Source organism: Oenanthe melanoleuca, chromosome 7 (assembly GCF_029582105.1).
Source record: "Oenanthe melanoleuca isolate GR-GAL-2019-014 chromosome 7, OMel1.0, whole genome shotgun sequence".
NCBI classification, from domain to species: domain Eukaryota; kingdom Metazoa; phylum Chordata; class Aves; order Passeriformes; family Muscicapidae; genus Oenanthe; species Oenanthe melanoleuca.
In genome coordinates this window covers 14,679,873-14,692,296 of record NC_079341.1, presented here as the reverse complement: position 1 = coordinate 14,692,296, position 12,424 = coordinate 14,679,873, and the positions used below count along the sequence as shown (strand labels likewise).

The following is a 12,424-nucleotide window of genomic DNA, read 5'->3' as shown; positions in this document are numbered from 1 at the left end:
CAGTGTACTCTTTTGTAATGATTTTTTTTTAAAAATTACCTCCAGGAAACAGTTCCTTTGAATTTCTCATTTTCCAAATGACAGCTAGAACTAAGTGTTTATATTTATTATAAATGAAAGTTATTGGAAAAGTGACTCTATTCAGAAATTGAAAGACCTATCAGCAAGGACATACAAACAACAAGAAAAGCTATTTCTTCTGGAATAAAAGCAAATATGACCTGGAGAACTCACTGGGAAGCTTTTCTGCTTCACCTCCTTTAAAAAAATAAAAAACTCAGGCAAACATTCCTTTTTGCAATACCTCTTGAAGGTTATTGTACCATCAAATGGGGTCTCACCTATGGATGGGGCATTGGATATCATGCCAGAGCTATCCAAGAAAATTAAGAGATCATGCTCTGTGGACTTCTGCCTCTGAGTGGACAAAATACCAACCCATCAGGCTGAGAATGTAGATAGAATTGGAATGAGCTATTTAAGAAAAAGAGATTTATGTTAATTACACCTAATGCACCAAATTAAAAAAAAAAAAAAAAAAAAAAAAAAAAAAAAAGGAACAAAATAGGCAATACTCACATCAGAGTTAAAACGAAGCTGGCAGACATTACAGGAAATGACTTGTTTCTTCTTTGGGGGAATGGACACTCCAAATGTATGGTTTATGACTGCTTTTTGCACAGGATCCATCTGGAGAATAAACAATAACCAATTCATAACTTTTCAGGGCAATTAAGAGTACAGAAGAAAAATCAAAAAACAACACTTCCAGCAGAAAGCTCTTTTATTTTTTAAGACAAACAAGAGAAATAAGATTCCAGACCTCACAATAATTAGATTTAACAAAGGTTAGGGAATTGGTAGCATGCCAAAGCTGGTGAAGAAAAGCAGCTTCATTGTTGCTGTCATCCCCAGGTTACTAAATATTTCTTTCCCCAGCCCTGCACATCCTCTGGGCTGCAGGGTCCTGCTCCCACCTCTGAATTGCAAATGAAAGCCCCTCACCATCACTCACTGTTCCTACAGACATCTTACAGAAGGCACTTCTGCACCCTGAGAAGTCATTGTCATTTATTTCTACATGTTTTCCTTTGAGTGATAAATATTAGCAAAATATTTTCTCCTGGAGATCTCTTTGTGAAAGGAGGTCCTTTGCAGGCTCTGTTACAAGTACCACTTGCTGGGAAAAGAGGCTGCAATGCCCAAGCATTTCCATGCAGAACTGAGGAGTGACAGAGCCCATGGGAAGGCTGAAGTCAGGAGGAACATGAAGGCAGCACTTGTACCAGGAAAGTTAGCATGTCTCAGAAAACATTTTAACAGTGAAAAAAATGTGGGGCAGGGGAAAAATCTGAATATATTATTCCTAAATTTGACTGAACCTTTTCAGGAACTCAGAACTGATCACATCTTTGGTAAATATCAGGATTCATGTCGGTCATGAATATGCTCAGGATTGCAGAGTGCTCTGCTGTTAATGCTGTGGAACCTGGGGAATGACACAGGATGTTCAGAAAACAGAGTTTATAACTGCTACTGTGTCAAGGCTGAGTCATAACATGTCATTCTTCCTGAGGTGACATGAATACAGATTAATTTCCTGATGCAAAAACACTCAAAGGAAATTTTCTAATTGAAGAAAAAGCAGAATATCTGGTCTGGTCTCACAACTGATTCTGCTCTCAGCAGGATGTTGAACTAGATGACATCTGAGACTTCTTCCAACCCAAATGATCCTATGAGCATCTGTGTGTGGTCCCTCATCCTTATCTAAGGTAAGCAATGGATTCTGAAGTAGAGAGGAGGAAAACCAGCAGTTTACAACAAAATATAAGTGCTCATTTCCCCATTTTGTTTTTCAACCAGTTCAGAAGAAAATAATTTAATTTTTTATAAAGTTACATTTTTTTGAAACTTGCCTTGCAATCACAGTGATGGCTTTTTCCTTTAAAGTACTATTGGAAGAAACCAAACCTGGCTGTTTAATCCCAGGTGATACACAAGACTCACTTGGTACTAAGCTGATGTACAAAATTACAAAAGAACAGCTAAAGTAACTGATCCACTGATGAATTAGAACAGGAAATTACCTGCCTCCAGACTTGCTAAACATGAAGATTTTAATTTTCCCTTAGTACAAATTTTAAACTTCCAGAGAAGCCTGCACGACTGAGGATTTTCTGCACGTATATGTACACACATACAAAAAAGAATTCAAGAAGAATGTATTGCATTGTATCTGCCTAAGAAGATATTCCCCAAATGTATTACCTAACATTAAACATCTCAGCTGGTTTGTTTTGGTTTGTTTTTTTTTTTTGGACAATGGCTACATATGTTTCTTGCTGCATCCATTTTAAACCAAATGCATGATTTTGTAAATGGCAATAGTAATAAATTTTCCAGAGAGGTAATTTAATTTTTATTGGGTTCTGCCACTAAATCCTGTATTTCATTAACACAGGGGTACCACATGACAATACAAAAGTAAAACTACTTCATCTGGAATGATCTACTGAATTATTTAATGATGCATTGTTGTTACAGTGAATTGTGACAAAAAAAAAAAAAAACCCAAAAAAAAAACCAAAACAAAAACCTGAATTACATGCCCTTGTTACCTGTTTCTTCTATTTCTAGGACATAGTTAGAATTCAAAGTCTAAAAGCCTAAAACACAACAAAAAAATCCTTTTTCTCACTTGTACCATTTATGGCATTGCCCTATATAGTCTATCAAAGTTTTACATGCAGATTAAAAGTTTTTTGAGCATCCACTTTATAATTGATATGACAATCAATATATATTGTTACATTTATTATATATACATGTTAAAATACTGCTGTATTATTAGAGAAGAGTTGGTTGGATTCTTTCTTAAATGGAAGATAGTATTTAAACTGAAATGTAAAACAGGAGTGTTAATCAGTTAATCCAGAAAAAAAGAGTAATGTTCAAAAGTACCTCAACCATTTGGAGTGTCTGAGATCGGTGAAACAGCAAAAATACCCACAAGAGCCTGCAGACCCGTTTAGAAAAACCAGAAAGGGAAGAAGCAGCGATCAATGACTCCTCTGTGCATTCCAAATAACAATCCAAGGCACTCCACAGGCACACAGTGCAGGCTGTGCACCACGTCCCAGCTTCAAACAGATGCAGCAGCCCAAGGACAAAAATCCACCAAAGCAATACAGCTGATGCTGCCTGCAGAAAGCACCACTCGTGATCCCCAGGGGAGTGGGTAATGATCCCCCCCTAAGCCGAGCCCTGCATGCAGGCTGCTCACGGTTAGAATTCAAGAAGTGCAACATTAACAATTAATACGCTTGAAATGGATCAGAAACTGGGGTGGATTACAGCACGCTGGAAAAATAAAATAGTATCTCTCTGTCAGAAGATTAATGCTTCAGGGTAAACTGATCTTAGATCCCTACGCAAAATCATCCTCTTCACTGCAGGCAGGGAGGGAGTAGAAAAGAGGGAGAGAGTTATTTGTTGAGGTATTTATTAGGAAATGATGCAGCATAGTGTGCCCAGTGGGGAGCACCAGTATTTAAGAACCAGATCTATAAAACAAAATAATAACAGAAGCTAACAGCTACCACAAATTCAAATAAAAATCTGCACTACACTGTTTTATGCTACAGGGAGATTTAACAAAGCAATTCATAGTACACTGGTAGTCATAACTAGGTTTAACAACTTGTTAGTATTGTTCTCCTATTTTGATTGGTTTAATAAAAAGTTAAATTTTAAAATGCCTTTCCAAAAAAGTTGAAGATACTATCTTTTTGCAATGATTCCGTTACAACCATCCAAACTTTCAAAGCAAGCAAGGATTAAGAGAATTCAGACAGAAATACTCTACAACTACTGAGATTTGCAACAACTTTAAAGGCACCTAGAAAATACAAGTGTAGAAATGGACAGGAAAGAAAAGGGGCAGCACAGAAATTGTACTTCCTACTGCTTTCTCATATCTTCCCACCAAAATTTTTCTGGACTCAGGTCTTTTCTGTGTATTTGAATTTCAGTGATTTTTTTTCTTGCATAGTTACCCCTGAAACTGATGTAAACCAGTCTGCACCCTTTGAATGCACTTCCAATGCTATAGTCTTCAGTGCCAAGAAATAATTACTTTTGTTGAAATATACTTTTAAAAAATTCAATTTTATAAGACTTGTACCACATCCCAAGTTATCACTGTGCTACTCAGTCATTCTGTATATGGGAATTATTCCATTCCTTTCTACATTTTTGTTGCCCATCTCAATTCCACCAAAAATATATTGAAGATATGGACAGGAACCACATAAAATGCTCTGGATAGATCAGTACTGAACTCTGAGCTGATGTTTTCAAGAAACCACTGTTACAAACCTGAGCTCTCACTCCCAAGTCTTGATGGCCAATTCCTAGCACACTACTTTCTATGTCAAGTTTTGTGAATTTTGCTTCCATGTGCCTCACTTTAGAAATATCTAGATGTAACTCTACCAACCATTATTGTCTGGTTTGTCAGTGTCATCAAGGTCTTCCAAAATTTTTGTGGTTTTTCTTAGTCCTCACTACCTTGGAGAACTTTGTCAATAGCAAATTTCCTCATCTCACTTACCTCCAAGCAGCTTTTTGTCCTGTAAGAATCTCCTCATGCCAATTCAGTTTTCTTGAAAAATCTTTGCCAAGGAGTTTTGTGAAAAACCTTGTTATTAACTCAGCCTATGTAGATTTAAACATCCTTATTCACATGTTGACAAGCCTATAAACAGGCTTGTAAAGAGGGATTTATCTTTACAAAGGAATTATGTTGACACTTAACTGGCAGTTTATAGGATGAAGTATTCTACTATATTGTTCTTACTGAAGTACCTGTTCATTTGCCTGGTAAAAAACCCCTTTCATTCTCTGCAGAACGGGTTTTAAAAACTTGCATCGTATCTCCCACCTTTTAGTCCTCAGGTACAAAGGTAGTTTTAGATGAGCTGTTACACCTTATCATCAGAAGTTCAAGAATTTCACCCTTGAATTATCTTATTCTTGCTACCAGAAACTCTCCCTGCCCTGCTGTATATCATGGTACCACAGATTCTTTCTCTTGGGAAAGGAAAGAGACATGAAATTAGGCACAGGAAGAAGAGAAAAAAACAAATGTGTTTGGTGAAACTGCAGTTCTGGTTATTTTGAAAGATCTCTTCATACACAGCAGACTCTAAAAACACCAATTTGTGAGCCTCAGAAATAAACTGCAATGATTCTGAGAGGAGGTAAGTGCTGTTTTTTCCTAACAGAAGCATAACTTAAACCTGAGTAAGGTTTAAAATTGTGGCTGGCAATGTATGCCCTGTTACCTCTTAACAAGATGTAACTCTTGGGTCAAATATAGAGTTAACTGTTAGACAAGCTTTTGAAAACATAATATTGGTTGTGGGGATAAGAGATGTAACTAAGTGTCACTTAACCAGCAGGCATAATCAGCTTCTGAAAAACACAGAGTGGCCTTAAGCATACTGTGCTGGTCTGCTCTGATAAAGAAAAGTTTTAAACCATAAGTAGAACAAACTGATAATATAATCCAGTATTTCCCTCCAGAAAAAAACAACACTGGCATCTATAAATTACCACTGCAACATCTAAATTAAGGTCTGTAACTCCTCATGTGTTTGTGCTCCAGCTGCTATGAAAGCTAAGCACACTGCCTCTGTGGAGAATAATCACACACTGAAGCTTATCATAAATTCTGCCAGATACACACAACCCCCTACCATAACTGTACATATTACAATGACTAAAAGAGTGACAGAAGTGAATACACACACTCAGCAAAGCACATATTTAAAATGCCCAGCACAAAATCAGAAATATTAACATTGTGATGTAATGCTTGGCATGCTTGGCCAACACAAACCAGCAAAAATCTGCTCTCTCCACATTTGTGCTGCCTTTGCTCCAACAAGGAACATATTTCTCATTTGACTAATTCTAAGCATAATTTAGTGCTCAATTCATTGCAATTCTATTATACATTTCATTATTTTATTATGCTTATTTTGCATCACCAGAACACTTGTGTCAGTTCTACTGATGGAGCTCCACCTGAAAGGAGTTTGTAGCAAGGTGAGTGTCACTATCTTTTCCCAGGTAACAAGTGACAGGACAAGAGGAAGGTTGTACCAGGGGAGGCATAGATTGGATACAAGGAGAGATGTATTACTGAAAGGATTATCAAGCACTGTAGCATTGCCCAGGGAAGTGGTGGAGTCTCCATCCCTGGAGATGTTAAGAAGACGTGTACATGAGGCATTGAGGGATATGGTTCAGTTGTAAACCTGGCAGTGCTGCATTAACAGCTGAACACAAGGATCTTAAGGGTCTTTTCCAACATAAATCACCCTGTGATGTGAACAACTTTCTTTTCTTGCAGGAAAGCCATCAATATTCCCTGTGCATCAGCTCTCCTTGAGTAGCACAGAGTGTCTGCAGAGATGTATTCCTGTAGAGTGAGCCTGCAGCTCTCTAAACACTACCTCCTTACACCTCTGTCCCTATGCTCTTCACAACATTTTTGGGGTTCTCAAAAAACAAGCAGGTGTAAATGGCCAATAAGCAAACCAGGGGTGACTCAGATTAACAGCAGATTTTGAGACTTTTGTAAATACTTCATTAAACAAAAAGAATAATTAAATTACAACATTATATAGGTGTTTTTCTTTAACTGTCATCCTGTGGTCCAAGTGTTGTTTATTCACTCTTTTTCTAAGGAGCCTCTCTCAATGCACTTACACATAGCACATTTACACAGAGCATGAAATCTGGATCTCAGAGAAACCATAGTCAGGTTTCAGAGAGTCCATGATTTTACTTTTTTCTTTTAAAAATGCTGAGTAGATGTATTTTCCCAAGTGCAGAAAAACATAAGCATCCACTAAGAAAGAATTCAGACCACAGGGACTAGCATCTCCCTTCCTTTACACATGATTCCTAAAATACAACAACAACATTGTACTCTGAAGACAAATCCCTCTGAATGTGACTTCTCACTGTGTTTGTCTGTCCCCTCAATCTGGCAGCAAGCTCCAACCTCCCTGAGGAAAACAGTGGCTGTGATAGCTGTGACCTCCTCTCTCTACTACTAGTCAGTGTTATCAGCCAGCAAGTATCTTAAAACAAACCAAAAATCTTGCTGTAATTCACTTAATAATAATTCATAATCAGGATAGTCTTAGTCACAAATTTTCAGAATTTTCTGAAAAATAAATACCACTGCTGTTTACTGTTTTAGAAATCTGTTTGTAAAAGATTATGAAAATGTGATATTTGATTCCTATAGAAGTACTTGACCAAAAGAAAAAATTAATAAGACACCACAGGAAAAAAAAAAAGAAATTCTAAATCTGGTTTCTGTTCCTTCTAAGGCTTATTCTCAAGCAAGTATATAAATACATGAAAGGATTGAGTTTGTTATGAGAGCACCAGAAATAGATTTAACCTTTATGGTAAAATTGTCAAATTTTCTGCTCCAGACAAGATAGGAGACTTTTGTGGGTGAAATAAAGAAACAAAGCTGCTGAGAATGTTTTAGGATAAAAGAGAATTCCCACCAAACAAACAGAGAATCAGTAAAAAAAGCAAGTGGCTTTTTATCTTCGGTTTGTTTTTTTTTTTTTTCCCTGTGGCTCAGTGCTTCTTTTTTATATGAAATTGAACCAGATTTAAGTATTGGGCAGCTTTTTTTTTTTTTAATCCATTCACATTACTATTCTACCATTGTGCAATGATTTGTATCTGAAAAATGAACTGATGGGACCATGACAGACCAAACCTGAGAAAAAGAGTGAAGTCCAAATCCAACGGTTAAGCTAATGGTCAAGGAGTAAGAGATTTTTCTTTCCCTCTGTGGCTATGCTGGCTCACAGGTTTAACTGTATATGAGTAGTTTCATCTGAGCCTTATATTACTAATTTTTAAAATGGAGATAAAAATATTTGCAACCCCATAAAAAAAGCTGAAAGGTCTAAATAACATGTTAAAATCATCTGATAGAAGGTGTTATATAACTGCTATTTATTATTAAAGCTGCTGTTTTTCAGAGCACTCAGCTGTGTCCAGCTAATCAAAAAAACATTACTGTCTTGCCTTCAGATCCAGCAAAAAATAAAACCATACTGTAGTTTGAGACTTGCTGAAAAGCAAACCAATAAAATACTCTGAGAGCAAAACTATTCCTGTTACAATACCTATTACCAACTGGCAGTAAAATAATATAAATAGGTAAAATAATACAAAAAAGTATCTTTCAGCAAAATCCTGCCAAAAGATTTAAGCCTAAGAGTTTGTACTCAGAAAAAGAGCTTAGATTGCACAAGGGGTAAACAAGATTCCTGATTTTTCCTTTCATCTTTGAGATGGTCCTCAGCTATGACCCCTTTCTACTTTAAAGTCTGCTCTAAGTTTTGATGAGTTTTCCTGCTCCCAGTCTGCTCCAGAACACCAAAACACAAAGAAGAATGGTATTGCATTAGGTACAGTTGGATTTCCACTACAGTTCTGAACTATGCTGAGAGATTAAGGACAAATTCAGAGCTTTTGATTAATTCTGTGCACAGGAGAGAATAAAGACACAAGAAATCTAGTCTTCCACAATAAATTAATATCATTACTTTTCACATATTGAAAAAAAACACAACAAACTAATAAGAGGATAAAATTCATGTGTATATAGACACTTGAGTGTGAAGATATAAAGTAACTAAATATAAATGAGAAGCAAATCAGAACCAAGATTGCCTAACTATTTTCACAGCTGTCTTCTGCTTCTCACTGTATATAAGAAATAAGGCCATTTTCAATTAAAAATTAATAATGATATTTCTGATTTGGGTTTGTTCTTCTTGCTTTTGTTTCAGATTTTTCATCAACAACATACACTACACAAACAAACTTCAAAATGCTTTTGATTAAAAAAAACTTTAATTACGAATCTTTAAAGGATTCTTCTAATTAAGCCTGTTCTGAAACTTAATGTGATATCAATGTTGGTTTGGGTTTTTTCTTTATGTTTGGTGGGGATGTTTTTCTTTAAATTTAAGGAAATAAGAAACAAAGCCAGGTAGAAACCCGTCTTGTCTAAAAAATACATGGGCAAGAAACGAGATCTTCTTTCCCCATAGTAACTTGGGGAGGCAGATGAAGTTCACAGTGGAAATGGGCAGACTGAATTAGAGAAGAATGGTCTGAAAGGCACAGCTCTTCAAACCAGCCTTGCTCTGTTACTTGAAATGAGCTGGTTGGTGCTCCAAACATGGGTGGTGTTGGTTTCCAGGCTTGCAAAGGAAAGATAAGTTTCACAGTGCAGCTTTAAATTGCCACACAGTACCTTCAGATTGTCATGACATTGACTGTATTTAGATTAAAAGAATACAATATACAAAGGAATGAGTATGACAAGAATTAAATTTTACCTACATTTTAATAGTATATTAACTAATAATCATTGCAGAAATTCTCAGTTTTGCAAGGAACAATGTGACAAAGGTCTAAGGCAGGGCAGGAAAGCTCACCATGTACAGCCAGGATACTGCAAAAGCAGCCACTTCATCAGACTTATGGAGGATTACTTTTCTCTAAAGCTGCTCTAGAATTTTGCTTGGCACTTGTAGAACTTGGGTTTGTAATTAGGAACTAGCAAAATCTTTGCAAGCAGAGTGGTAAAACACGTTACTTGTCCTAAACTACAATTCTGTGACTGCTTGCTCAGAGGGGAGATGTTTTAATCACAGTCTATTTGCAAAACAGCCTTCAGCTACCTAATGCCTAAAATATTTATGATTAACAACCCTGACCCTTTAAGAAAGCTTTCTTATATCAGGAGCATGCTACTAACTTGAGAAGAAAGCAATTCAATGCAGATAAAGTCTTCTGAGCTTTCCTGTGCTGACTGACTAGTAAAAGAAATAAATATAGTGAAATGTTAGAAAGAGTAACTCCAAGCTTTCTGTTAAGAAAAATATAAAACACATAGTGAAGGACCAGATTTTCTGGAGGACTCAGCAAACTGTAGGATTTGTACACAGAAACTGTATTTCTTTAAAGAATTAGGAGGACCTAATTACTTTTACATGTAGTAATGGATGTAAGGCAGCCATTTAGGAACCATTTTTCAAAATCCACGTGGTAGATGCCAGACTCCTGAAAAGGGGAAGGGAAAGGCTGCACCTGGTGACTTCTGTTCCTCACCAGTGCATGTCAGTGCAATTTCTCCTCAGAGACAGGGTTCCCTATCTGGCTGTTGACCTGGAAACTGAGAGAAGGAAGCTCATCCATCCAATTCCTCTTCGAAAAATAGAAAAGCAATAGGAAAACCTACCAATTAATGTTTGAAGAAATTCTCCCTTCAAGCCTGATTGTATTATTTTAATAAACACTTCCCCCCCTCCTCACAATTACATGTACAATATACTAGAAAAAGAGGCATAAAAGTGCTTTTTTAGGCTCACCAATTTTACAGAGCTGCTCTTTGAGAGATTCCTGACAGGAACTAGGGAACTTGCATCTTCTGTTAAAATACCACAAACTAAAAAATCTGTCAAAAATCAACTGGCAACACCCTGCTTTTGGCAGCCTTTTCTCCTCATATTTCAGTGTATCTTACCAGGTGTTTTCTTCAAGCTCAGAGGTTTTTGGAAGTTTTGGGAAAAGACTCAATTATTTTGTGGGAAAAGTGTACCACCTTCAATAAACATTTTTTTCAGGGCTTTCACAGGCTGGGAAGAATTTTTCCAAAAACTCCTACCATAGCTGAAAAGAGTTCTCTGCTGTTTTGCCTCAAAGCTGTAGAAAGACAAAGAGGAATTCCTGGTTGGTAAAACATACCTAAGGAAACAAAGAGAAGGGACTACAGAAAATTGAGAAAATGATGGCATGGAGAGAAAAGAGGCTCTGTAGCCAGGTACTTGGACAAGAGACAGCAAAGCCTAGCCACAGAACAGAGATCTGTGCTGGCAGAATCTGGGCTTTGTTATATGGTCCCTTAACTTCTGCTTTCCTCACCTGTATCTCAGAAAATACCTAGTACTTATTTTTTATTTCCTTAATAAATGGCAGTAGGATGACTCCTCACATTGTGAACTGGATGATTCTGGCTATGACTTGAGAAGCATGAACTTTTATATCCGTAACAACTAAAAGTGAAATAGGAATTTTTTTAAGTTTTCAAAAGAGGAACAGAAGGCAAACCTGAAGTCCTTGTGTGCCTGCATGACTATAAAGGTTATAAGAGGTTTGTAAGAAAAACTTTACAATTTCTTAATTAAAGAAACCCCAACCAACAAAAACCTCCAAGAAAAATATCCAGCTACCCTGAAAAACACTGGTCTTCAGTCAATTGCTTAAATTTCCTTTCTGTGTGGTTAATGAAGGTAAAGTATGACTCTTAAAAAATTTCACCTCCTCTCTGAAGTAGATAGAGAGGACCAGAAAAGGTCACTTCCCTCCAGCACTCCATGAAAGGGAAAAGGGGAAATCAGAGCACAGGGACAGGGTACTTGGATAAAAAGGACGGTAGATAACGGGTTGGCAACGTCCAGCTGGCTGTGTTTGTAATCTGTTCCTGCCATGTACAATCCTGGGTGCAAAGCACTCTCTGGCACTGCAGCAGGGTGTTAAGTGGCTGAATTCAGACCCTGCTAAGAAAGAGAAAGCTCCCAAGCCGCAGTGTCCTGCCAAAGGCAGAAGAGGCACTTGGCACAGAGGGGCGAGTGAAGCTGGTGACAGGGGTGCCCTGAGCTGTTATCTGCTGAACTCAGCTTCTGCCTTGGTGATTAGTGGGCCCTTCAAATGAGAGAGAGATAGGCAGCAAATAAAAATGTGAGTAATAACTGAAAATGCAGAAGAGGAAAGGGAAAATTAGTTCCTCCCAGTGTTGTCTTGGGGGTAGGCCAGGGATACTTAGTCCAGGCAGGGCTAACGTTGGAGAAGAGTCAGAAATTTCTGACTAAGTTACTAGTCAGCTCCTCTCCCCTTCCTGTAGCACATTCCAGCTGGCTCACCTTCACTGGCAGATGTAAAATATCTCTGGTCCACTTTGCAAGGGGACTGAGAGAACTCTAATATAAAGAATCAGCATAAAGCTACTTGAAGAGAAATAAGACACTGGAGCAATAACTAGGCCACATTAACCCATGTGTCCTCCAAAACGTGAAGGGTATGAACTAGCATTTAGAAACCAATCATGGGCTAGTTAGATGCAAAATGTTTCACTAATGTGAAAGCTACAAGAGATGCTCTAATCTTTGATTACCCCTGAGGCCATAACAAACTCTGAAAGAAGCATATGAATTGCTGATTATTTTCTATGATGATAGAATCTGAGAAGCTGCTGATAATGTTTTTGTGCAGACTGACAGGTCCCTGGCTGTACCACTTCAAC

General features: G+C 37.4%; 1 protein-coding gene across 6 annotated transcripts in view; it reads right to left on the bottom strand.

Annotated features, from left to right (window-relative positions):
• ZNF385B (zinc finger protein 385B) overlaps positions 1-12,424 on the bottom strand; it is a 144,402-nt gene that overhangs the window by 34,038 nt on the left and 97,940 nt on the right. For all 6 annotated transcript variants that reach the window (XM_056496737.1, XM_056496738.1, XM_056496742.1 and 3 more), the window contains one exon: positions 580-690. In XM_056496737.1, coding sequence (XP_056352712.1) covers positions 580-690 — 111 coding nt within the window. The remainder of the gene's footprint in view (positions 1-579; positions 691-12,424) is intronic.